Source organism: Pelophylax lessonae (genome assembly GCF_965119305.1).
Source record: "Pelophylax lessonae genome assembly, chromosome: 1".
Lineage (NCBI taxonomy): Eukaryota > Metazoa > Chordata > Amphibia > Anura > Ranidae > Pelophylax > Pelophylax lessonae.
In genome coordinates, this window is record NC_138768.1 from 28,334,182 (window position 1) to 28,360,142 (window position 25,961).

General features: G+C 44.1%; 2 protein-coding genes across 2 annotated transcripts; both read right to left on the reverse strand.

Annotated features, from left to right (window-relative positions):
* Window positions 1–1,070: 1,070 nt before the first annotated feature.
* On the reverse strand, window positions 1,071–19,828 carry LOC309566566 (vomeronasal type-2 receptor 26-like; the record flags this gene model as incomplete). The annotated part of the gene is made up of 3 exons (XM_082271752.1): window positions 1,071–1,978; window positions 4,119–4,242; window positions 19,652–19,828. The coding sequence occupies 3 exons, from the start codon at window positions 19,826–19,828 to the stop codon at window positions 1,071–1,073; spliced, it is 1,209 nt and encodes a 402-aa protein (XP_082127878.1).
* A 3,165-nt stretch (window positions 19,829–22,993) lies between these two features.
* On the reverse strand, window positions 22,994–24,680 carry LOC309566643 (extracellular calcium-sensing receptor-like; the record flags this gene model as incomplete). Its single annotated transcript, XM_082271874.1, has 2 exons — window positions 22,994–23,797; window positions 24,603–24,680. The coding sequence occupies 2 exons, from the start codon at window positions 24,678–24,680 to the stop codon at window positions 22,994–22,996; spliced, it is 882 nt and encodes a 293-aa protein (XP_082128000.1).
* Window positions 24,681–25,961: the final 1,281 nt, after the last annotated feature.

The following is a 25,961-nucleotide window of genomic DNA, read 5'->3' on the forward strand; positions in this document are numbered from 1 at the left end:
TGTAAGTAGTTTTTTTAATAAATTTACCTATTGGTTTACGGGATTACGCTATGGGCCTCTGTTTCTTTCTACATATGGCTTTACGTTCAATGGAGTATATGAGAAGTTCCAAGTGTGCCACATATTAATGTGATCGGTTTAACAACACACCGGAAACGGCTTTCGGCTTTTGGAGTCTTTCGAAGCACCTGAGCTTGATATCGGTTGACCTACTGGTTTACTACTAGCTGGGAGAGGCTGTCTCATTAAATTGAGCAGCCACGGAATTTCGGTAAGCTGCTTGTTATACCTGAGCACAAGGGTGTCCCCTTCCTACACTTTTCCCTGGTGTCACTGGAAGAAAGTTAATTTGCACGTGGATTCACATCTCTGCACTTAATATTGGGACTATTCATTTGGACATTATCCCCTCTCCTTTTTTGTTTTCTTTATATGAGCTTTTCAGCTATATAATTGTATACTGATTTCAGCGCTGCACTTTTTGGTTTTTATTGTATTTATTGGCTGATTGCAGGAGGATGGAGCAGGGAAATGATGATGGGGCAGTAATGTATTTTTACTAGAGCTGAGTGGACTGGGTACTGTGTTATGTTTGCTTCGAGAGTTTGGGGCTATGACGTGTTTGGTTCTGTTATTGTAAAAGGAATTAAGACTGTTGAGGATCCAAATGGTATTGAGTATCCAATGGGATGGAGATTTAGAGGGTTGGGGTCTATTTTGATTCCTGACTCCTGAGTAATCTAGGATGTATACCTGGGGGTGGGGGGGATTTGGGATGTTTTTAGGGATTTGGTGAGGGGTAAGAGTGAGGAGAGAAGGAAGGTGGTGGGTGGTATTTTTCCATGTGAAGACTTTGTTACTTTTATAGTCATCTAGATGGCGTCTAAATTTACCTTGTTTGGTCCTAATAAGGGAGTCTTCTTTATTGTGTTTTGTTTTTTTTGGGTGTCATACCAGGTGATGGAAACAGAAGTTTTAATGTTGATGATCTCTTGGGTTAAAATGTGTGCCTGGTGTGAATGTGTTTAGTCTGATCCACAGCAATATTCATTGTTTCAGTGTGTGGTATATTACAACATTCTTTTCCCCAGCATTGTTTCTCTGGTGCTCATCTCAGGTTTCAAAAGCAAAATGTACAATTTTAGAGAAAACATACACAATAATATTCCAGCACTGGAGGTCAATATGGCGAATATCTCCACAGCCACCATGTATTTCCCTGTGGTGCTCAGATAGGCCGGGATCATGGCAATCCAGACACTGCAGAACACCAGCATGCTGAAGGTGATGTACTTGGCCTCATTAAAACTGTCCGGTAATGTCCTCACCATGAAAGCCAAAACAAAACTCACAGCTGCCAGAAACCCCATATAACCTAACATAAAATAAAACCCAATAACGGACCCTTCATTACACTGAATGATGATCTTCCCAGGATAGGAGTCCATGTCATACTCCTGAAACGGTGGAGAGATGGACAACCAGAGAATGCAATTCATAACCTGAATGGATGAGCAGAATAACATGACTGTATTGGGAAGTTTGACTCCCACCCATTTCCTACAAGAGCTTCCAGGTCTGGTGGCTTTAAAAGCAATGAAGACCATGATGGTTTTGGCTAGGATAGAACACATTGAGATGGTGAAGGGAACTCCGAAGGAGACTTGTTGCAGCATACAGGTAATATCCACAGGACGGCCAAGGAAGAGGAATACAGACAGGAAACTCAGTATGAGGGAGAGAAGCAGAATGAAGCTGAGGTTCCGATTATTGGCTCTGACTATGGGAGTGCTCCGAAACCAAAAAAATAATCCAAGTATAAGGAGAGATGTTGTAGCAAATATGACTGAAGTTATAGAAAAAAATAAAACTAGAATATCCTCCTCGTATGATAAATACTCATTGAGCTTGGCAATACAAATATTTTTAGCTTTGTTAGGCCATTCATTTTCAGGACACTTCTTGCAGAGTTCACTGTCTGTAGAGTAAAAATAAGTGAAAATAACACTAAACATGATACACCAAGAATACAGTTATTTACCATGGCAGTGTATTTTTTCAATAATTTGCTTAGTTTTCCTTAAAGTTGTTTTTGTTGTTAAGATGTAATATTGAATATGGATTCAAAGTCATACAAAAAAAAAAAACATATTGGGGTTGATTTACTAAAAACAAATAGGCTGGTCAATTTTGGATGTCATTTTTCCCTTATGTGTGAATGTGCTAAAAAAAACACTTTGCAAAGACGTGCACATGATTAGATGATGGAAGCCAACAGAGCTTCAACTATTTCATAAAGCTAAGGGAAACTTTCCTGGACTAGTGAGTGGCCATGGTCATGAATATCTCAAGAAAGCTTTAGTCATGAACAATGTGTAAAGATACCCTACAGAAAGTAAAAGAACCTTCAGCCTCATTTAATGCCAATTCTACGCAATTCTATATCTGTACTGTAACTCTAACACGTACCTAACAATACAATAAAATGATCCCATTTGATCCCTTTTGATCTGTTTAACCACTTGCCGACCAGCTGCTGCAGATATACAGCTGCAAGTTCCCACGAATCAGCGTACCCGTACGGCGCTTCGCAGGAGCAATCACAGGAGCAATTGTAGGAGTGCGCTTGTGCCGCCAGAAGCGCGCACGCCCACACCCATTTGCCAGCGGGGAAGCTGATCTGCAGGGCCGGCGGCCATGGTTGCTGCCAGACAACCGCGATTGCTCCCCGTGGAGAGAGATTGGCGGTCTGCCATTGTAAACACAGCAGACTGCTGTTCTGTCAGCAATCAACACAGAGCTCCTGTGTTCCTCCTATTTAGAAACACAGGTTCCTGTGTTGATTCCATAACCCCCCCCCCCACAGTGAGAAAGCACTCCCTAGGCATACATTAAACCCTTTGATCGCCCCTGATTTTAACCCCTTCCCTGCCAGTGTCATTAGTACAGTAGCAGTGCATATTTTTAGCACTGATTCCTGTAGTAATGTCACTGGTCCCCCCCAAAAGTGTCAAAAAGGTCAGTTAGAGGTCAGATCTGTCCGCCAAAGTGTCGTAGTCCCGCTAAAAATCGCTGATCGCCGCCATTACTAATAAAAAATAAATTCGTTAATAAAAATGCCAAATCTTTCCCCTAGTTTGTAGACGTGATAACTTTTGCGCAAACTAATCAAAATACGCTTATTGGTTTGTTTTGTTTTGTTTTTTTTACCAAAAATATGTAGCAGAATACAAATTGGTCTAAAATGGTGAAAAAATTTGATTTTTAATTTTTTTTTTGGGGGGGGGGGGTGTTATATAGCAGAAAGTGAAAAATATTGTTTTTTATTTTTCAGAATTGTCGTCCTTTTTTTGCTTATAGCACAAAAAAATAAAATTGCAGAAGTGATCAAATACCAGCAAAAGAAAGCTCTATTTGTGGGGGGGGGGGGGAAAGATTATTTTGGTACAGCGTTGCATGACCCCACAATTGTCCGTTAAAACTACGCTCTGTCGTATCGCAAAAAATGTCCTGGTCATTAAGACGGTAAAACCTTCCAGAGCTGAAGTGGTTAAGTGATTACATTTTTTGATCATTTTTATTGCTGTCACATGGAATGTAAACATACCTTGTGACAGCAGTAAGCAGTGACAAATACTTTTTATGGAGAAATCTGGGGTGTATTAGACCCCAGATGTCTCATCTGTCCTTTCAAGTATATGAACACACCAAAATCAGTGATTTTAAAATGGCACTGTTTACATCCGGGAAACCGTAAGTGACAAAAAGCTCATTGATTCTGGTTTCCTATACCATAGAGATCATCAGGGACCTTGTGGTCCTCAACAATCTTCTTGGTAATCCGGCAGAAGCACCAGCTTTAGTTCCAGTCTCGGCGGTGGAACAATAGAGCCTTAGGAGGCATCCGCAGGCGGTGGGAGAGGAAACCCCCCCACCACCACCTGTAAAAGCCATCCAGTGGCTAATTAACCACTAGAATGACTTTTACATAAAAGCCAGCTGCCAGGATTGAAAAACAATACCAGGAAGATGTCTGTAGCTGCAGGTATCTTCCTGGTACAACCACTTAAATTCAATTGACATACATGTACGTGATTTGGCTTTACCATACAGCTTACCAGAATGGTTTGATATTTCTCCTTGTGAGCATGGAGCACAATTATAACAACATTGATGATAGCCTTCTCTTACAGCTTTTCTGAACCCTGGAAGACATTCCTCCGAGCATCGACCTCTTGGGACCTAAGATAATAAATTATATGAACTATTCAAGAGCAAAGTTGCAGATTTAGAGTAATAGTCCACTCTTCTGATGTATAAAATTATGTATTAAGAAAAATGCCTTGCCAGAAAAACTAGAACCATTTGAAATAGTGGTTCTTTATTAGATTTTTTTTTTTTTTTTTATCATCCTCATTTAAAGCTGTAATAGACACCGCTTGGTCACTTGTACCTACAGGTAAGCATAAAATAAAGCTTACCTGTAAATACGATGAATATCTCCTAAATATGCACTGTTTAGGAGATATTCACAATTTCTGCAGCCAATGATGGCACCGCAGCATGTGCACTGTGCGCTGAATTAACGGTGCATTTAATGTGCCGTCAATGCAGAGTGCTGTGCCGCAGCCATGACTCTTGTGCAATTGCGTGGGAGTGACATCATTGCGGCTCAGTCATTCAAACTGCCACATAGTTGAGTTGTTAGCCTTGTTTCCATATCAGTGATATGGCTTTTTGGCTGCAATTCTTCCATGAAGACCACTTCTGGCCAGATGTGTCCAGATAGTAGATGGGGGTACCCAGGTCCAGCTGGTTTTCAGCAGTTATGTGCTGATGGCACTGCTGGACATCTTCCGATGTTGAAGGGAAGTAAACATAAAGTGTCTTTCATCTGCTGCATTATGTTTCCTTGGCTGACCACTGCATCTATGATTCTTAATGTTGTCCAATCCATTGTGTCCTTAATGCTGAGAAATACAGACAGATACTTATCCATCATGCCATACCATCAGGGAGAAATGTGTTTGCCCCCAAATGTATTCTGCAGCAGGACATCTAGCCAATGTCATTAAGAACTATATTTAGCATAAAGAAGAACGAATCCTGGAAGCAATGGTTTGGCCCCCACAGAGCCCTGATCTCAACATCACAGAGTCTGTCTGGGATTACATGAAGAGACAGAAGGATTTGTGGCAGCCTGCATCCACAGAATATCTGTGGTTAGTTCTCCTTTGGATCCTATTTGGATCAATCTACCTGCCAAGTTCCTTAAAAAATTGTGTGCAAGTGTATCTACAAGAATTAATGCTGATTTGAAGGCAAAGGGTGGTCACACCAAATAATGATTTGATTTGTATTTTAATGGTCAATGCAGAGTGCTGTGCTGCGGCCATGACTCCTGTGCAGTTGGGTGGTAGAGACCTCATTGCAACTCAGTCATTCAAACTGTCACATAGTTGAGTTGTTTGTCTTGTTTCCATGTCAGAGATATGGCTTTTTGGCTTCAATTCTTCCATGAAGACCACTTCTGGCCAGATATGTCCAGATAGTAGATGGGGGTACCTGGGTCCAGCTGGTTTTCGACAGTTCTGTGCTGATGGCACTGCTGGACATCTTCTGAAGTAAACATGATGTATCTTCCATCTGTTGCATTATGTTTCCTCAATGCTGAGAAATACAGACAGATACTTATCCATCATGCCATACCATCAGGAAGAAATGTGTTTGCCCACATGTTTATTCTGCAGCAGGACATCTAGCCAATGTCATTAAGGACTAGTGATGACCCGAACACCCCCCTGTTCGGTTCGCACCAGAACATCTCGGACAGGGGAATAGTTCTAGTGAACATACGAACAAGTCATCATTTTAAAGGCTTAAATGTAAGTGTCTATTAATCACCCGCTGGTCAGGGGAGATTCAAACCCATAAGCTTCTAACTTGCAAGCGCCTTATTCTAACGGCTACGCCACTGAGCCAGCTGATTAACCGAAGACTCTCTCTGCCTAACTAACTTCTATCTGAGTTTGACAACTCTTTTATAGGATTCTGACGTCACCAGCGCCCCATAATCCACTGCTCAGGTGCATTGAATAAATTACTGATGTCACGTCAGAAGGGGTGGGGACAATTAAAAGGTTTTAATTAAAATCCATAATTAATTTTAATCACCCGCTGGCCAGGGGATTTGAACCCACAGCCTCTCATTTACAAGCCCGTTATTCTACTAGTTACACCACCAAGCCAGCTGATTAACCCAAGACTTCTATCTGAGTTTGACAGCTCTTTTATAGGGCTCTGACATCACCAGCACCCCATAATCCACTGCTCAGGTACAGTGAATACATTTCTGATGTCAGGTTCACTTTGAATGATCCAGGGTAAAAATAAGAAACCATGGACCATTACACTGTGTTTCTTGTATACATGTTTAAAACTAGAATGTATGTACATTTTGCTATTTTGCTAATAAGATAATCATACAGATCAAACTTTTCAGCAATACACTTGAGCGTAACAGAGGTTGGATGGGTCTGAGGAAAACACATGGGGGCTAGATGAGGGCCATCGCAGGTTAGTGAGAGGTGAAGTCGCAACACGATGAAAGCCGTGCAGTGGAGTAACTGTGGTGATGTGGCCTCAGTCCATCGGGTCCATAGATAAAGCTGTGTAATAGGTCAATTTCTTGTTTTGGAAGTCCATATCTTGAGAAGGCCATGTTTTAGTTGCAAAGAGCAGCCATTTGCGTTCAAAACGGGCTTTGGAAGATGCATAGGCGAAGTCTGTGTTTAACAAAAAAAAAAAAGAACAAGGGCGCCAAGTCATAAAGGTAGATGAACAGCTGTATAATTTAATGTAGTAACTTACATGTTAAAAACAGGTATTCCAATAAGACAGCATGCATGGTGCAAAAGGACAGTCCCCACAGTGAATCCGATGGAAGATGCAAGATGAAGGATAATCGCATCTGGGTCCTGTATAATGGTGAAGGCAGTCCTGGATACCGGCAATACCGGGTGATGCCGCAAATGGCGTGGGCTCCCTGGCTGGGCAGCCTCACCGCAATCCGCCGTGCAGCAGGGAGGTAATGACCCGGAAACCGGAAGTACCGCTTTTTTTCTGCACACATTCACTGAGAGTGCCGGTTCCCAAAGCAAGCCTACATTTATGGGGAAGACTAGAGGTGAGAGGTCCATGAGGCAACCACCTCCAAGCGGAAGCTTTGGGGAGAGGCAGCGTCAGTGAGCATCTGGGAGCGGGTAACAACAGTAAAGTATAACACATCCTGGATGAGGAGAAACACGTAGTCAGGTAAGTCTTAGTACACTAATACTCACTCCAAGCCGGGGTGAACAAAGGGATAAGGCAAGTTGTTGGGCCCAAGATGGACGAGAAGGAAGGAGTCCGTTACTTGCCAGGCAAGCAGGGTGTTCAGCCGAGTCCCTGGAGAGCGGGGCAGAGGTAATGACCGTTATTGGAGAACTTAGGGCGCTTGGGAGATTCCTGCCTTGGGCTTCGTTGGACCAAAGGACGCTGAAGTGGTGAGGTCCTGGGTGATGAGGAATAGGGATGATGGAACGGTTCGGGTCGACCATCGGTTCGACCTGAACATTGACTGACGAACATTTTGCGGAAAAAGTTCGGAATTCGGCAAGCAGAGCCAACCAAAATGCAATGGCACAGGAACTGAGCTTTAAAAGCCTGTGATTGGACCAGAACCATCAGTAAAAGCCAATTGAGGGGGCAGGAGGATGCTAGGAATGTGATTGGGGTGAGTGGAGTGACTAGGGGGTCCAGAGGCCAATCAGTAGTGAATACGCCCCCCAGTATATAAGATAGCCCCGCCAAATCTCTAGCATTGTAATACAGGGGCTGTGGAAGAGAGTGGAAGCAGTTCTGTTACTCCTGCTTCAAAAGTGTCATTTAGCAATTATTAGTGTGAGAAAAGGGATATCTAGTGTAATTAGGGTACTATATTCCACTATAGTTAGATTCAAAAATCTAGTTTCTGTAGGGAAAGTGTTAAGTGTCAGGGTGACCGTAGTAGTAGGTGAACTGACTCTGACTGCTATGGCAGGGTAACCAAACTCTTCCATGTCAGGGTGACCGCCATAGAAAAAAGATTGTTTGGCTTAGAATTGCAGTAGAGCGGAGCCCTATGCCTGCAAATAATTTCATTAGCGCAGGCATAGGGTTCTGCTACTTTCACATCAATATATGTGTATGTGTATATATACATGTATGTGTGTGTGTATATATACCCCTACACAGAAGTTCAGATGTCATGCCTGCCTCCAAAGACGTCCACAAAAAAGCCCAATAAACGCCTGCAACAAAAACGGCCAGGTGTGAAAATAGCGGAGCCATATCCCTGCTCTACTGCAATTCTAAGACAAATGATCTTTTTTTTATGGTTCTGGACATGCTACAGAGCTGAAACTTCACAGGTACCTTTTTTAGACCCCCCAGACACTAAATCCAAAGAAATCTCTTTTTTTTTTTCAATAATTTTTTCAATAATTGGCTTTCTATCAAAAACGACAATTTGTAAGAACTTTTTTTGTGTGATTAATAGTCCCTGGGGCATGACCCAGAACCCTAGGCACTTTTTAGGGGCATTTATTGGGTTTTAGGGCTTCAAAATTGTGTTTTTTGATTACCAAAATGCGGGTCCCATTGATTTCAATGGGGTTCTGGAATCCGGACCTGAACTTTCGGGAAGTTCGGGTGTTCTGGTCGAACCAAACTTTTCAAAAGTTTGATCATCCCTAATGAGGAAGATGGGACTTCTAGGTGAAGACAGAATGATTCCACTTCTGAGGGATCTTGGAAGGACAGCTGGTTCCCGTCAGGTGATTTGAGCCGAAGAACCGCCGGGTATGTTAGCGTAAATTTAATTTGGTGATGGTAAAGTTTTGAGCAAATGGCTTGGAAAACCTTCCTCTTTTTGGCGACTTCGACAGAATAGTCCGCAAAGATCAGGATCTTGATGCCGTCTATAAGAAGGGATCTAACTTGCCTGAACTTTGGAAGAATGGCTGCCTTGTCGACATATTTGAGGTATTTGGTGATAATCACAGAGTTTTGCTGTGACGGTTCGCACCGTCACTGACAGTGAAAAAACTATGTGACAGATAAATTGATGGTTTGGACTGCTTCAGTTGGTCAGACTTGTAACAGATGCATGTCATCAGCTCAAACACCTGTCTTCCACGCATTGTAAATTATGCTGATTTGCTCACCTATTGTTTACTGTGGGTTCTCATTATTTACACTATGATATGTGTATTGTATCTTGTTTTACCTTTGGTGTCGGCAGTCTGGGCTTCCAAGCTGACTTAAGTACGCTGAGCTAATTAGCATGTGAATAATAACCTTGTCTAGATGGGATTAGCCATGAGTCAGCTGCACCTCGTTAGCTATTCATTGTGTGATGTTTTGGGTAAATATTCATGTAGTGACCGACTGTAACGCTCCTGCGTTTCTTATATGGTGTGGATTTTCAGCTGCAGAAATAGTTCCACGTCAGTAGTCATGTAAGAGATATGCTGAGATACCATTCCCAACCTCAATGACTCATCATGTGTGGAAGGTCTTATTTCAGCCAGTAAATACACACAATTAGCAAGCTGGTTCCTAGAGTGACTTTATGTATGTGGTAACACAATGATGAAGGTTGAGGGATAGGTTGAGTGGAGGTGGTAGGTGATAGACACTTGAAGGTGAGACAGTAGCAGATGGATGCAGGAAGGTTTAGCAATGTTGTATGATAGCAGATGATAGAATAGCAGGTGGACATACAAAAGAGATCAACCCAGTGCAGAAAAGTAGCAGTAGTCTCAAGAGCTAGCAATCTAGTTATGCAGATGTGATAAACAGTCTTTACTATGCAGAGCTAGATAGTGTAAGCTTAGTATAAGTTTATAGAGAATTCCCCTGCGGGGTACTTAGCACTATTAGCGATACAGCCGAAGGGTGTTTCAGGAGAGGCGGATGATCCAGTAGCGGGATACAGGGATCAGCGCAGCGAGGTTCCGTCAGCGAAGTAAGCTTGCAAGCATGGAAGCTTCAAGCAAGGTTAGCATCCAGGTAAAGGTGTTTGAACGAACACATGTGAGTGAGAACCGGCGCTTTAAATAGCCATCTAGTCCGGCGGTGGGTGATGACAGCTCCAGTCTTAAAGGTGTATGCGCACCTTTCCAAAAGTAAATGGTGGGGCGCATACACTTGTGGAAAGTGTAATTTAGGATACCAAAGGTACCGGAACATTACAATACCCCCCCCTTAAGGCCTGCTCCTGAAGGCCTCTGGAGCTGGTTTGTCTGGGTATCTCGCATGAAAATTGCGGATTAATCTAGGGGCATGTATGTCAGAGGTGTTTAGCCAGGTGTCGTCTTGGGGCCCATAGTTCTTCCATCTAACCAAGTACTGAAGTCTTCTTCTGTAGATACGAGAATCCAGAATCTCTTTTAGCTCGTATTCTTCTCCACCTTCAACTTGTACAGGAGGGGGAGGTGGAATATTAGGCCTTATTCCTTGGTCCGGAACATGGGGTTTTAGTAGCGACACATGGAAAATGGGATGGATTTTTAGGTCCATTGGCAATGTAAGCTGCACTGCAGCTTTTCCAATAAGTTTCTTGATTGGGAAAGGTCCCAAGAACAGAGGTCCAAGCTTTTTGCTAGGGATCTTCAGTCTCAAGTTTTTTGTTGAGAGCCAAACGAGGTCCCCGATAGTATACTGTGGAGAAGGTCTTCTACGAAGATCATAGTACTTCTTTTGTTGACTGTGAGCGTGTGCAATGGTAGTATTTAGTAAACCCAGAGAATCCTTTATTTGGGTAAGATAGTCTGAGGCTACTGGGTTATTTGAAGGAAGGATGCGTGGAGGGAGAATAGAGGGATGGAACCCATAGTTCAAGTAGAACGGACTCTGCTTGGTTGTACTGTGTGTTGCGTTGTTGTAGGCAAATTCTGCCAGGGGGAGAAGATCCAACCAATCATCCTGTTGGTAAGAAGTGTAACAACGTAAATACTGCTCGATGCATTGGTTGACTCTTTCAGTCTGTCCGTTGGTCTGCGGATGGTAAGGAGAAGTGAGCTTCCGCTCAATCCGTAGTATGTGACATAGTTCTTGCCAGAATTTAGAAATAAATTGGGATCCACGGTCAGACAAAAGAGTTTTTGGGATACCATGTAATCTGAAGACATGTTTCATCAGGAGTTCTGCCGTTTGTTTGGACGAAGGTAGTCTGCGAATAGCAATGAAATGTGCCATCTTTGTCAGATGGTCCACTGACACCAAGATGGTATTAAATCCTTTGGAAGGAGGCAATTCTACGATGAAGTCCAATGACAGAACCTCCCATGGAGTTTGGGGTATTGGTAGACTGCATAGTAGACCGGATGGTCTCGTAGTGTCAATTTTGGACCTGGCACAGACATTGCATGAAGAGACGAATTTTTGTATAGATGTTTTTATGTCAGGCCACCAGAATTGCAGAGAAATCAAATTGAAAGTCTTTGTCATACCCATATGTCCTGCCATAGGCACATCATGCGATAATTCCAAGATCTTGGTGCGTAGGGTAGGTGGTATGTAAAGTTTGTCGTTGTAGTAGAGGAAGCCTTCTGCATCGGTATTTAGTTGTGGTGGGGGTGAATCCAACCTTATACCATGCAGAACCTCTTCCTTCAAGGAACGGACAACTCCAATAATGCGTTTGTGAGGTATTATAGGAACGGAAGGAATTTCAAAGTAGTTTTCTTCAGTTAGTCGTGATAGTGCATCCGCCTTTTTGTTCTTATCTGCAGGTGTGTAGGTCACTAGGAAGTTAAACCTTAGAAAGAATAGTGACCATCGTACTTGTCGATGCGAGAGAGTTTTGCTAGTCTGAAGATATTGGAGGTTTTTATGGTCCGTGTATATAATTATTGGTAATTGGGTGCCTTCGAGTAAATGTCGCCAATTCTCCAGAGCCAATTTTATAGCAAGCAGTTCCTTTTCACCCAAAGGGTAATTTATCTTGGGACTGCTCAGGGATTTAGAAAAAAAGGCGACTGGATGAAGTGGTGAAGTGGGGGTAGGTCGTTGGGAGAGTATTGCTCCTACTGCCAGGTTTGACGCATCTACCTCCAGAATGTATTGGAGGGATGGGTCTGGATGGCGTAATATGGGAGCGGAAGTAAACCTTGTCTTTAACAAGTGAAAAGCCTTATTTGCTTCTTCTGACCATTTAAATGGTATTTTTATGCTAGTGAGCTGTGTGAGGGGTCTCACAATAGCAGAAAAGTTTTTTATGTACTTCCTGTAGAAATTTGAAAATCCCAGGAATCGCTGTAGCGCCTTGCATGTAGTTGGTGTAGGCCAATCCTGAATGCAGGATATTTTACTCATGTCCATCTCGATTCCTGTTTTGGATATGATGTAGCCTAGAAAGAGTACCTCATCTTTATGGAACAAGCATTTCTTCAGCTTCACATAAAGATTATGTGCAAGCAATCTCGATAATACAAGTCTTACATGTCTTATGTGTTCAGACAGGGTCCGTGAATATATAAGTATATCGTCCAGATATACCACAACACAGACATCTAGTAAGTCTTTAAAAATATAGTTTATAAATCGTTGGAAAACTGCAGGGGCATTGCATAGGCCGAATGGCATCACAAGATATTCGAACAATCCGTATCTAGTTCTGAATGCAATCTTCCACTCGTGTCCATCACGGATTCGAATGAGATTGTATGCTCCTTTCAGGTCTAATTTTGAAAAATAGGTAGCTCCCCGCACCTGCTCAATGAGCTCAGGGATAAGCGGTAGAGGATAGCGATCTTTTATTGTGATAGCATTCAATTTCCTGTAGTCGATGATAGGTCTGAGACTTGAATCTTTATTGCGAACAAAAAAGAGTCCTGCTGCTGTGGAAGAAGTGGAAGGTCTAATAAAACCTTTTTCCAAGTTCTCATCCAAATAGGTTTTGAGATGGGCAAGTTCATCCTGTGAAAGAGGATAAACATGACCGAACGGCAATTTGCTATTTGGGAGTAGATCAATGCTACAATCATTATTCTCGATGAGGAGGTAATGCTTGAGCATTTTTCTCAAGAAAAACCTCAGAAAGATCCTGATAACATAGTGGTGCAATCTCATCTGTCACCACAGACAGAATCTTCCCTGAAAACGGGAGGTTACACGTTTCCTCGCAATAATAAGAAGGGAAGGTCAAGGACCGTTTCTTCCAATCTATGGTTGGTTGGTGTGTGTGCAACCAGGGAAGTCCCAACACAATGGGAAAGTGGGGTGATGGTATTAAATCGAAGGTAGAAGTCTCCCTATGAGACTCGTTAATAGTGACTAGAAGTGCTTGTGTCTGATCGGTGATCGGACCAGAGGATAACGGAACACCGGTAATAAGACTTACTGAGACAGGTTTGAGTTTAGAAATAATAGGAATTTTATTTAAAGCAGCAAAATATATATCCATATAATTTCCACAAGATCCTGTGTCAATCATGGCCTTAGTAGTAATCCTGTTCTGGTCCCACTGTAATGTCAAAAAAACAGAAATGTAGGGGTTAGTGAATGAAGTTGTCAATCCTCCTAGAGAGACATGTGAACACTCACCCTTCTTTTTGTTGACTAGGGGACAGACGTTTATCTTGTGATCCGGGGATGCACAGTACAAGCAGAGATTTTCATTTCGTCTTTTTGCTTTTTCCATAGTTGATAGCGGTGGGCGTATGGTTCCTACCGCCATAGGAACGGCCAGACTCCGAGAGGAAACGGATAATGGCATTCCCATCTTTTCAGGCTTTCTTTCTCGTAGTCTTCTATTTATGGTAATACTGAGTTGTATCATTCCATTCTGAATCAAGGGTCCATCTCTTGAACTCTGCGACAAAGTCTTCCACAGGCCTCCTTCCTTGTTTCAAGGATCTTAACTGAAGATCAGCAGTACTCTGCCTATTGGGGTCATCATATAGGCTAGTGAGCTCTGCCAGGAACAAGGCATAGGAGTTGAGAAGCTGGTCGTTTTTCTCAAAAAGAGAATCTGCCCAGGCTCGAGGATCGCTTGATAGGTAAGAAATAATAGTACAAACCTTAATGTGATCAGTAAGGTAGGTACGAGGTTTTAGCAAAAAAAGTAACTCACATGCGTTTTTAAATTCGCGAAATTTTTTGCGATCGCCTGTAAATACCAAAGGGGGATTTATCTTGGGTTCAGGGTACTGAGCAGAGGTAAGTTGTGTCAGTCTAATTACCTGCTGCGACAGAGCCTGATTGTCTTCTTTTAATTCAGCAAGTGCGTGTATTAACGCAGATACTTGCTGTTTTAATTGTGTCACCTGAGTGGTTATTTCTGCTGAATCCATTTTTTGGGTTCGTTCAATCTGTAACACTCCTGCGTTTCTTATATGGTGTGGATTTTCAGCTGCAGAAATAGTTCCACGTCAGTAGTCATGTAAGAGATATGCTGAGATACCATTCCCAACCTCAATGACTCATCATGTGTGGAAGGTCTTATTTCAGCCAGTAAATACACACAATTAGCAAGCTGGTTCCTAGAGTGACTTTATGTATGTGGTAACACAATGATGAAGGTTGAGGGATAGGTTGAGTGGAGGTGGTAGGTGATAGACACTTGAAGGTGAGACAGTAGCAGATGGATGCAGGAAGGTTTAGCAATGTTGTATGATAGCAGATGATAGAATAGCAGGTGGACATACAAAAGAGATCAACCCAGTGCAGAAAAGTAGCAGTAGTCTCAAGAGCTAGCAATCTAGTTATGCAGATGTGATAAACAGTCTTTACTATGCAGAGCTAGATAGTGTAAGCTTAGTATAAGTTTATAGAGAATTCCCCTGCGGGGTACTTAGCACTATTAGCGATACAGCCGAAGGGTGTTTCAGGAGAGGCGGATGATCCAGTAGCGGGATACAGGGATCAGCGCAGCGAGGTTCCGTCAGCGAAGTAAGCTTGCAAGCATGGAAGCTTCAAGCAAGGTTCGCATCCAGGTAAAGGTGTTTGAACGAACACATGTGAGTGAGAACCGGCGCTTTAAATAGCCATCTAGTCCGGCGCTGGGTGATGACAGCTCCAGTCTTAAAGGTGTATGCGCACCTTTCCAAAAGTAAATGGTGGGGCGCATACACTTGTGGAAAGTGTAATTTAGGGTACCAAAGGTACCGGAACATTACACCGACCTACTTCTAAAGTGTATAAAAGTCTGTTTGTTTTAATAAAGGAGTTAGTTGTTTCCAGTATACAAGCTAAGTGTCAGGCTAGTTTTGTATGACGGCAGCTGAGATTTGATATCTATGTTCATGACTGCGAGGAAGCCGTATACTGACGGAAGACCACAAGTACAGTGTGGGTCTGAGGTTCCGTTACATTGGTGGCAAACGGTGGGATGCTTCCTGCAGTCTGGGACATCCAAACCTCCACCGGGATCGAAGATCGGGATAGCAGACTTTGGTGGCTACAACGGAGATATGGACCTGGCATCAGAGTTTGAGGGGGTGCTGCGGATCGCCCTTTCTGTATACCCCAGGACAGTATCTGCGGATCAATACCTGGAGCTCAGGCAGCAGATTCGGATGGGGCTCTGGCTTGGAGCCCTCCAGCTTGCTGGTATATACCAGGGAAAGTGCTTTCCAACCCCAGGGGAACAGGCCAATGATCAACGGAAGTTGCGGATGGCATTCCTGGGAGAGCGGCCCCAGGAGCAATGGGTATCCGAGTTGGACAGGCTGGTCCAGCAGGAGATAGAGCTGGACAATCAGTATTGGGCTCTGCAATGGCACGCAGAGCAGAAATATTTAGGAGAGACATCAGAATGCTCTCCAGAGAGATATGACTTTGGTGGCCCTGGATTACTGTGGGAGAGCCTTACAGATGTGTTTGTGTTTGGGGATGAAGGGGAACCTACCCTTGAGAACCTGCAAGAATACAGAGAGGCTATGCTCCATCTCACAGGGGTCTCAGAGCTCGAACCTGATCTAGAACACTTGCTAAGGAAAGAACAGCATCTGGAAAGGGCATACAGGAAATTGCTAGGACACGTTCAGCAGCATGCCTGTGAGTCGGCAGTGGAAACTCCGGAGATTGCTGTTCCCAAAGCTAAAGTGCTGACAACAGGGCAGAGCTCTGCTAGCCTTTGCCCAGCACCAGTAACATCTTCTGGATTCCACAGAAAGGAGATGGTGAACCTCGATCCCCAGACACCACCAGAGACTGGTGATTTAATAGACTTTTCTATTGAGGAGGAACAACCCGATGAAACTCCTGCAGAACAGCTCACTTCAGAGCATGGTGCTGTGGACCCCTGCATACAACAATCGGTGGCCCTGAAGGATGTGTGCAAGGTCACCGATGTTTCAATTTGCTTCCCAGTGGAACAGCTGGAAGCTAGGCAGAACGCTACTGGCCTCTGCCCACAACAGTCTCCCCTTGGTTGGAGAGACAGTACAGACTGGGTGTACTGTGAAGACCCACCTATGGCAGGTGGAGATAGGACCGAGGTCTCTCTACCGGCCCTACAGGGAGGCTGGGCAGCTGGCCCAGGTCCCCAGCTACAGCAGTGTACCTTCCAGGGAGAGGAGACAACTAATCCTTCTCCCCAACCACAGGGAGACAACAGACCAGACCCCAATGGTGCAGATGGGACCACGGTCTCTGCACCAGACCTACAGGGATGTTGGATGGCCGCTCCAGATCCCCAACCTACCCCGCAGGAATACCAGGAGGAGGAGGTAAGCAGTCCCTCCTCTCTACAGCAAACCCCCAACCAGGTTCTGGGGGTAGTATTTGCCAACCCCAACCCAGCAGAAGGGCTGGCAACAGAGCAGAGCGCTGCTGGCCTCTGCCCTCAATTTACATAGGATGGATTTCCTGAGAAGGTGGATGATACTACAATCTCAACCTGTATACCCCAGGGATGCTGGGAAGTCAACCCAGGTCCCCAACAGCATGAGGGAGTGAACCCAGCCACCCTGTCTTCTCTCCAGCAGCTGAAAGAACCCCCAGGAGAAGGGCCAGTCCAGGTTTATCCACAGCAGCGGGTATGTTCTATGAGGGAGGCAGAGGTTGGCTGGGTGAGTAATGCTCCCTTTGGAACAATTTTCTTGGGATACTGTGTGGCTATAGACATTGGGGGGGCTGGAACTACAGACTACCGTCAAAGTCAACCCATTTGGGGTCCCCTCCTGTGTTAGTCTCCATCCAGAAGGGGAGAGATGTGACGGGAGTCACTTTGGTTGCGGGGCCCATGAAACACAGCTTACCTTAGAGTCGTTGGGAAATAACTCTCTTAACCCCCTAGGCACTTCTTATGTGTAAGTCACCCTGTGCCTTTTAGGGACACAGGGTGACCAAGAAGCCCAGTCTGGCCTGCCCAAACCAGACTTCCACAGGCTGATCGGCTATGAGAGCTCCATGCGCCTTGCCAGGACAAACTTACAAGCTATGTGGAACTTTGTCAAGGAAGCTGCCATGATGGATTGACTCTTTGGGACTTGTTACCTGACGAACTCAGGCACAGACCAGTTGGGAGTCTGGTACCTGGTTCGTCAACTTTTGGGGGAAGATATGTGACGGTTCGCACCGTCACTGACAGTGAAAAAACTATGTGACAGATAAATTGATGGTTTGGACTGCTTCAGTTGGTCAGACTTGTAACAGATGCATGTCATCAGCTCAAACACCTGTCTTCCATGCATTGTAAATTATGCTGATTTGCTCACCTATTGTTTACTGTGGGTTCTCATTATTTACACTATGATATGTGTATTGTATCTTGTTTTACCTTTGGTGTCGGCAGTCTGGGCTTCCAGGCTGACTTAAGTATGCTGAGCTAATTAGCATGTGAATAATAACCTTGTCTAGATGGGATTAGCCATGAGTCAGCTGTACCTCGTTAGCTATTCATTGTGTGATGTTTTGGGTAAATATTCATGTAGTGACCGACCTACTTCTAAAGTGTATAAAAGTCTGTTTGTTTTAATAAAGGAGTCAGTTGTTTCCAGTATACAAGCTAAGTATAAGGCTAGTTTTGTATGACGGCGGCTAGGATTTGATATCTATGTTCATGACTGCGAGGAAGCCGTATACTGATGGAAGACCACAAGTACATTGTGGGTCTGAGGTTCCGTTACATTTGCGTTCAGAGGAGGGGGCTCCTATGTGGTGAGCTCTCTCAACTGTACAGGACCCTTGTAGGCCCAGGGCCTCAGGTATGCATGTGGAGCAGAAGTTCAAGATGGCGGATGGGGGCAGAGATTCGGGCACCCCCACAAAACGCAGATTGCTCCTCCGTGATATGTTTTCCAGGTCCTCTATTTTCTGGAGCAGGTATTGGATGGTCTTTTCTTGGGCTTGTTCGCTCCTCTGGGCCTGCTACACTTCATCTTCTATGCTGGAAATGTGCTGTTCAGCTTCATTTAACCTGAGTGAATGTTCAGTCAGGTCCCTTTTAATTTCCAGCATCCCAGCGTTTACAGCTTTCTCCACAGGTGCTGAGATTGTGGGAGATAGGGGCGCGGCCACTGCTTGGGCTATACGGTCAGTGCTTGGATCGCCAGGGCCAGAAGCAGGGGTGTAACAGCAGAGCAGCTTTCCATCTCTGCAGGTGTTCCAGCCAGAGGAGGGTAGGCTGGAGCCGCGGCCCCAATTAGTGATGCGCCCGGGGCCGTGTGGGGCCTGCCTTTTTCAAGATAGCGGTCCATCCGAGAAAAGGGAGGTATGCCCGGGTGTGCAGGGGGCTCCGGATGGCTGGTGGGGGGTGGTCGCCGTGGTGTGAATGCGCTTTATAAGCCAATTTCAGTGGGATGCAGCAGGAGCCGAGAGGATGCAGCTATTGCATGCGGCACCAGAACCAGAAGTCCTATGGGAACAGGGGTCTTAATGTGAGGTGAGAGGCTTGGCATCATGGGTGAAGGAGAAGCACAGGGAACTTTGTTTCCTTATTCACATTTGAATCACATTGTGGACTTTTTTCACATATTTATATCCTGATTTATTTATCTTGTTTTTATGTATTTATTTGTGATTGTTTTAGCAGCTGCACTTAGCGCTTTCATTTTTCACATTCACAGTTTATTGATTTTCATCTATTATCTTGATTATTTATTTATTTTATCTTGTCCCTGGTACAGTTTGTCCTCTATAGAGAAAATCCCCATTCCTGCCTCATATAAGTGAGAAGAGTGTCCTCCGTCTCATTTATTAGCTGTTCAATACCTGACTGCACAGACTTTTCCATAGCCGTGGTAATAGTGAGGGAGAGGAGAGATGCTATCGCTTGAGCAAAAAGCTGTGTGGAGCTGTCACTAAGCTCCATGGCTGCAGCGCCCGCAATGCTGGGATCCGAGGGAGGGCTGACTGCTGAGATGCAGGTTGAGAGTGGGGTCCTCCTTTCTCCGTGAAGCGCTCCTTTGCTGGGTCTCAGTGAAAGGAAGAGGGAGACTGTGCTTCTGGAGAGCTGCTGGCAGGCTTTTTATGCTGATTTTAGTGTGCTCGGCTGGGAGATGCTGGGGCAAGCTTCTACGTAACACAGAGCCGCAACCGGAAGCCTTGAGCTGGGTTTAAATTCAAAACCAGTCAGTTTTTTTTTAATACATTTTAGATTAGCTTCATCAATGTGACTCACCTTGTCACCTTTCCATGATATTGCCTCTATTTCTAGTGCAAGTTGCTGGTCCTCTGAAAGGGACCCATCAAAGTGGCCCACAGGCCTCCAATACACAACATTTCTACCTTCTTCTTGTTTTACCCAATTTACAATTTTTAGTGGGCTGGGAAGTTCTCCTTTATTATTAAAAAACATGAACTTGTTGTTCGGATCCTTGTACCGTACTTCTTTTACATAGCGGGACAGCTTAAAAAATGACAGACATTTTTATAGGTAACACGTATATATAACATTTAATAATATTTGATTGATATGAGATTGATTATCTAGTTATATTAGAGAATGCATTCAGTATGAGATGACCTATTTGCTGAGCATGTAAAATAAACTGTATGTGTGTTCAGGGCAGGAGTTCAGATCATGGTTTTAAATTTATGGGGAATCGGCTATTCTTCCACTGACAGTCCACATGCTAGTTTCAGAACTAACATGCCCCCCCCCCCCCCCTCTATTTCAGAGAATGGCTGCTTCACTTTGCAAAGAATACCCAATCACTTGCAAGGGAAAATTTAATTGTAAAGTAAACAGCCTATATGCTTTAATAAACCAACCCCAATTACTCCAATAAAGCCTAAGTTTACCAAAAACAAAAAATCAGAACAAGGGACATTACTTACCTTTAATGAGCTGTGTCTCTGGTCTCTTGTTCTGCTGTATCATCCTCAATCATCACCTGCAGAAATCTTCCTCCTCCGATGACACCTACCCACTCCCCACTGCAGGAACTTAGGGCAAATTTCCTTGCAAAGTGCAACTTCGGTTGCAAAGTTAACAGTCTATTTGCCTTTAGTAGACCAAGCATAATAAGGCTGACATTTTGGTCTGCTACTGGCTCTAAAGCAGAGACAGACTAAACCTAAATGGGGAGGGTTCATCTCTGTTGGGAGAAAAAGTGGCAAAAAAGGTAGAGGGACTTTTAAAATAAGTTGTTTTTTTTTTTCTTTTTTTTTGGGGGGGGGGGGGGGGGTAGAGAAAGGAATAGCCAGCAATGAGAAAAGGTAATATTGGGGACATTAGTGATAGTATAAGCAGAATACCAAATTGAGTAGGTTGACAGAACACAAAAAATATGCGCTCATACAATCCTGAAATGTATGTACACTAATTCTAGAAGTCTAGCTAATTAAATGGAAGAACTGGAACTGGTGATACATGAAGAGGGTTTCAACTTTGTGGGAGTATCGGAAGCTTAGTTTGACAGCTCACATGACTGGCATGCCACTGTCCAGGAGTGCTCCTTGTATCGGAGGGACAGGGAAGATAGAAGAGGGGGAGGGGTGTGTCTGTATATCAAGAATGGTTTGAGACCACATACCTGTAGCTAATGGGGCAAGGGAGGTGGTGGATAGCTAAGGGTATTTACTTGGATAGAAAATTGGTTACAAGGGTGTGACCAAAGGTGTTGATACATGGGGTGCACTCAGGATGGTCTGGTGTGGTAAATGGGGTACCCCAAGACTCTGTTCTCTAATTAATTCAGTTTAATTTATTCATAAATTATATAGACAATGGTATAAATAGCTCAATCTCAGTGGTTGCTGACAATACAAGGCTAAGCAGGGCAATAACTTCACAGCAGGATAAAGAAACCTCAATAAAATAAGGGGGTGGGCAACTACATGGCAAATTAGTTAAGATACAATAAAATAATGTTGAAAAATTTATTTAATGCATGTTGGGGCCAAAAACATGAATTAAAGGTATTTATTAGTATTTACTTTAGTTTATGTCAATTTCCTTTAGTCTAAGGAAAGGTTTGGACCTTACTACTTTACACAGACCACCCTATGTGTAGCAGTTGTTATATTCTTGGTATTCAGTATCATCCATTCAATGAGAGCCATCTAACCCCCGTATCCCTTTCTCCTCATGTACCATGCAAGAAAGCATTTTACATTGCATTGATTTGTTTTACACCTTTTCATACTTGTTTGCTTTATCTTTTGTAACCCCTTTTCCATTGATGTTTATATCTCTTGATGTTCACAAAGATTTGGAATATGGCTATATGTCCTAACCTATAATAAATATAATTTGAAAAAAAAACCTACTACTCTGTTATCCACTTGCCGACCAACTGCCGTGTATATATTGCTGCAAAGTGGCACTATTGAGTGAAACGACGTACCTGTACATCCTTTCATTCAAAAGCCACTAGATGGCACCATCACGCTGCAGGAAGTGCCATTGCACCATGATTGGCTAGTGGGGAGGGCAATCAACGGGTTCAGTGGACCCGATGTCCGCTGCCCACCCGCGATCAGCCCCGGGAGAGACAGAACGATCTGCCTATGTAAACAAGGGGACAAGTTTGAGATCTTGAGGTTGATTTACTAAAACTGGAGAGTGCGAAATCTAGTCCAGCTGTACATGGTAGCCAATCAGCTTCTAACTTCTGCTTGTTCAATTAAGCTTTGACAATAAAACCTGGAAGCGGATTGGTTTCTATGCAGAGCTGCATCAGATTTTGCACTCTCCAGCTTTAGTAAATCAACCCCCTTGTGTTCCTACTAAGCAGGAACCCGGATCTCTGTCTTCTCCCAATCAGTGCAACCCCGCCCCCAGTTATTAAGCACCCCCTAGGGACACACTTAACCCTTTGATCACCCCTGATGTTATTCCCTTCCCTGCCAGTTTCATTAGTACAGTAACAGTGCATTTTTTTTATAGTATTGATCTTTTTTTTTAGCACTATTAGTTTCATTGGTCCTCAAAAAGTGTCAAATGTGTCAGTTAGGGGTCCGATTTCTCCGCCCCAATGTTGCAGTCCCACTAAAAATCACTAATCGCCGCCTTTACTAGTAAAAAAATGTAATTAAAAAAAAAATAAAATAAAAATATCACCCTTTAACTTTTCCACAAACCAATCAATATACGCTTATTGGGATTTTTTTTTACCAAAAATATGTAGCAGAATACACTTTGGTCTAAATTGATGAAAAAATTAGATTTTTTCCATTTTTTTTTCTTTTTTTTTTTTTTTATTGGATGTATTTTATAGTAGAAAGTGAAAAAAATATTGTTTTTTAGTTGCTCTTTTTTTTGTTTAGAGATAAAATAAGAACCACACAGGTGATCAAATACCACCATAAGAAAGCTCTATTTGTAGGAAACAAAGGCCATCAATTTTATTTAGGTACAGCATCGCACGACCGCGCAATTGTCTGTTAAAGTAACGCAGTGCCGAATTGCAAAAAATGGCCTGGTCATTAAGGGGGCAAATCCTTCCGGTCCAGAAGTGGTTATAGTTTGGAATCCCATTACCGGTAGTCTCCGGACTATGGATTATAACATTTACTTTTATTTGAGTGCTCTCACCTTGTACTTTACTGTATGTAAATCTATTTCATCTTTTTTGTTATTGATTTTAAAAGAGAAATACATATCATGTAATGATTGAGCCAAAATATAGACTGCAATGAAAACTCTATAAGGTGTTTTATCATCGGTAAAATTTAAATTAGATGAAAGTGTCTCCAAATTGCAGATATTAAGAGGATATCCAGTTGTGAGTGGAATAAGGAAATTTTTCATTTGGTTTTTTGAAAAGCATGTATATTCAGTTATGATAATATCCTCCATCAGGGGGTCATTTAGGTGGCTGGATGGATTAAAACTATCAAAATATTCCTGCAATCTCCTTATGTAGAAATGGGGGTACGTAAACACCAAGCTGCAGTCACTGAGTATAAAAAATGTTGCACTCATTGACCAAGAATCTGGTAGAATAAATGTTTTCTCCGTGTAAGAAGAGACACTAAGCAACAAAAACTTGTAATAAGTCAGACTAACTGAGCCACAAATAATAAGAACTTCCGTAGTTGAGGTTTGCAGCTCTGGAGGGATTTTATTATAATTCTCTTTAGACACCAGAATCTTGAATTCAATACAAATTCCATGATTAGATAAATGTTTGCTGAGTTGTCGGATCTCCCTCTCTCCGTATTCATCATCAGATGTAAGGATCCCGACCCAGTTCCACTTCATCCTTTCCAGTAACTTTGCTATGGCCACATATTGCATCTCATCATCCGGAACTGTCCGGAAAAAGTTTGGATACTTCTTTCTATCACTCAGTAAAGTATCTCTAGCTCCATAACTAATCTGGAAAGAAAGAAAAAAAGTATGTTTAGTTAATGTGTAGCTCCAGCTAAAAGGCAGTGTAAACTTTTAAATGTTTTTATTGTTATAACTAGGTATTAGTGTAGTTATATTAAGCCCCCGTGCCGGCCGCTCCGAGGTCGCGGGGCGAGCAGCACGCCGCGACCTGTGAGGTCCCCCCGGGAAGTAGCGTCGCCCCAGTGTGAACGGGGCCTCACTGTGTGTTTTTTTTTTTTGCCTTACCTTTTGATGACGGGCTCACATTTTGTGGTTGCAGTCTGTAGTGACCCACCTACTCTTTCCCTATTCACAGATAAGCAACATGTTGATCACATTTATGTCTTTCCATTTCTTCTGTGTTTATCACAAAAGTTTATGAAATAAACACATTTGTCCATGACTAGTTCTACAGCGGTCACCGTGGTTATACACTGCTCAAAAAATTAAAGGAACACCTTAAAAACACATCAGATCTCAATGGGGAAAAATCTCATGCTGGATATCTATACTGATGTGGACTGGATAATGTGTTAGGAACAAAAGAATACCACATTGTTTGATAAAAATACAGGGGGGCGTGGCTTGGTCCCGATCTAAGATGGCCGCTTAGTGCCGAGTTCCTGCACCTCGAGGCCTGATCCCCGCGCAGCGTAGCCGACTCACACCCTGCCGACTCATCTCAACATGGGGAGTACCTCCCGGAGCAACTCCGCCACCCGTTCCCGGACTCTGCGGGAGCCGGAAACGCAGCTGAGCCGTGGTATCCCGAACTCTTCCGATCCCAGGCGGGGACTACACAGAGGCCTACTCCCTCATCCACTCCACGCTCTCGTTCCCGCTCCCCGAGCAGAATATCATCTGGCGCCAGAGCCCGGTCTCCTACCATGGACACCCCGCCTCCGCCGCCCTCTCTCTCCTTTCAGGATCTTCAGCTGGTGGCAGCGGACATCAAGGCGGACATCAAGGCCGCCCTGTCGGCGGTAATTGCGGAGCTCCGAAGCGAAGTCCAGGCCGTGTCTTTGGTTTGCTGTCTCGTGAACTTCCAACTGAAAGAGTATGTCCTCCGGAACGCACGAATCCGCTGCCATATTCTTTTCCAGGGGGCAGAGATCAAGTTGTTTCAAGACCTGTCCAACATAACCCTGCAACGGAGAAGAGAGCTGCGCCCGCTGTTGGATGTGCTACGATCCAGAGCCATAGTCTACAGGTGGAAGTTCCCATTTGGGCTCTCTGCTACCTCCCAAGGCCGCACTGCCCTCCTCCGTGTCCCGGAGGACCTGGAACATTTTTTGCTCCACTCTGGACATCCCCTATACTGAGCTACCGGATTGGTACAGTGAATTTCGCCTGTCTCCCCTTCGCAGAGCCACCTCCATGGAAGGGATACAACCGGCGGGGAACTATAGCATCCGACGCCGCAGAGCCTACCCAGCTTCTCCCCCCCCGTCCGAGGGGACGAAGCACCTCGAAATGGCAGCCCTATCGCGTCTCCTGATCATAACTGAGGAACTCTGTACCGGTGAGTGCTGTCGTGTCCTTTCAGCTACTGACTTCTATTTGATTGCCCTTTCCCCCTGTTTTCATGGACATGGACTGATCGTGAGCCCCTAATTTGCAACCCCTCCTGATCTTGTGCTCTCTTGGTGCCATTTCCATACCCGGTCTGCCTCTTCTGCTCTCCACTCTGGATTTACGGCAGCCACCGGTCTCGACGCCTGAATGCCCATTTTGACGGTTCATATAAACTTCCTCCTGCACTTGTTTCTCTCCGCTGGATTGGGGGCCCCTTGCTACGGTCCATGGCCCTGCTCCCCCTCCCCCCCCCGGGCTTGCCTGGGGCTGCACTGCCGCCCGCTCCCCTCTCCTGTGAATGACATCCATGCATCGGTTTGAGGACTAACGGTCTGGACGCTGCCCGGTTTCATTCCTCCACGCCCGCTGCTCTTGGGACTCAAGACCCCAGCTACAGGAATGCCCTTGGTGATGATTATCCCTGCTTATGCTTTAACTTTTTATTTAATTTAATTTAATTTTTATTTATTTTAATTTTTAACTGATTTGTTTGGACTTGTGCTGAGGGGGCCTACGTGTAGGGCGGGTGCGGCTGTGTCCCTGCTTTCCTGCTAGGAGCCGCGTATTACCGTGGTGGCTTGGCCGGGGGGCGGGG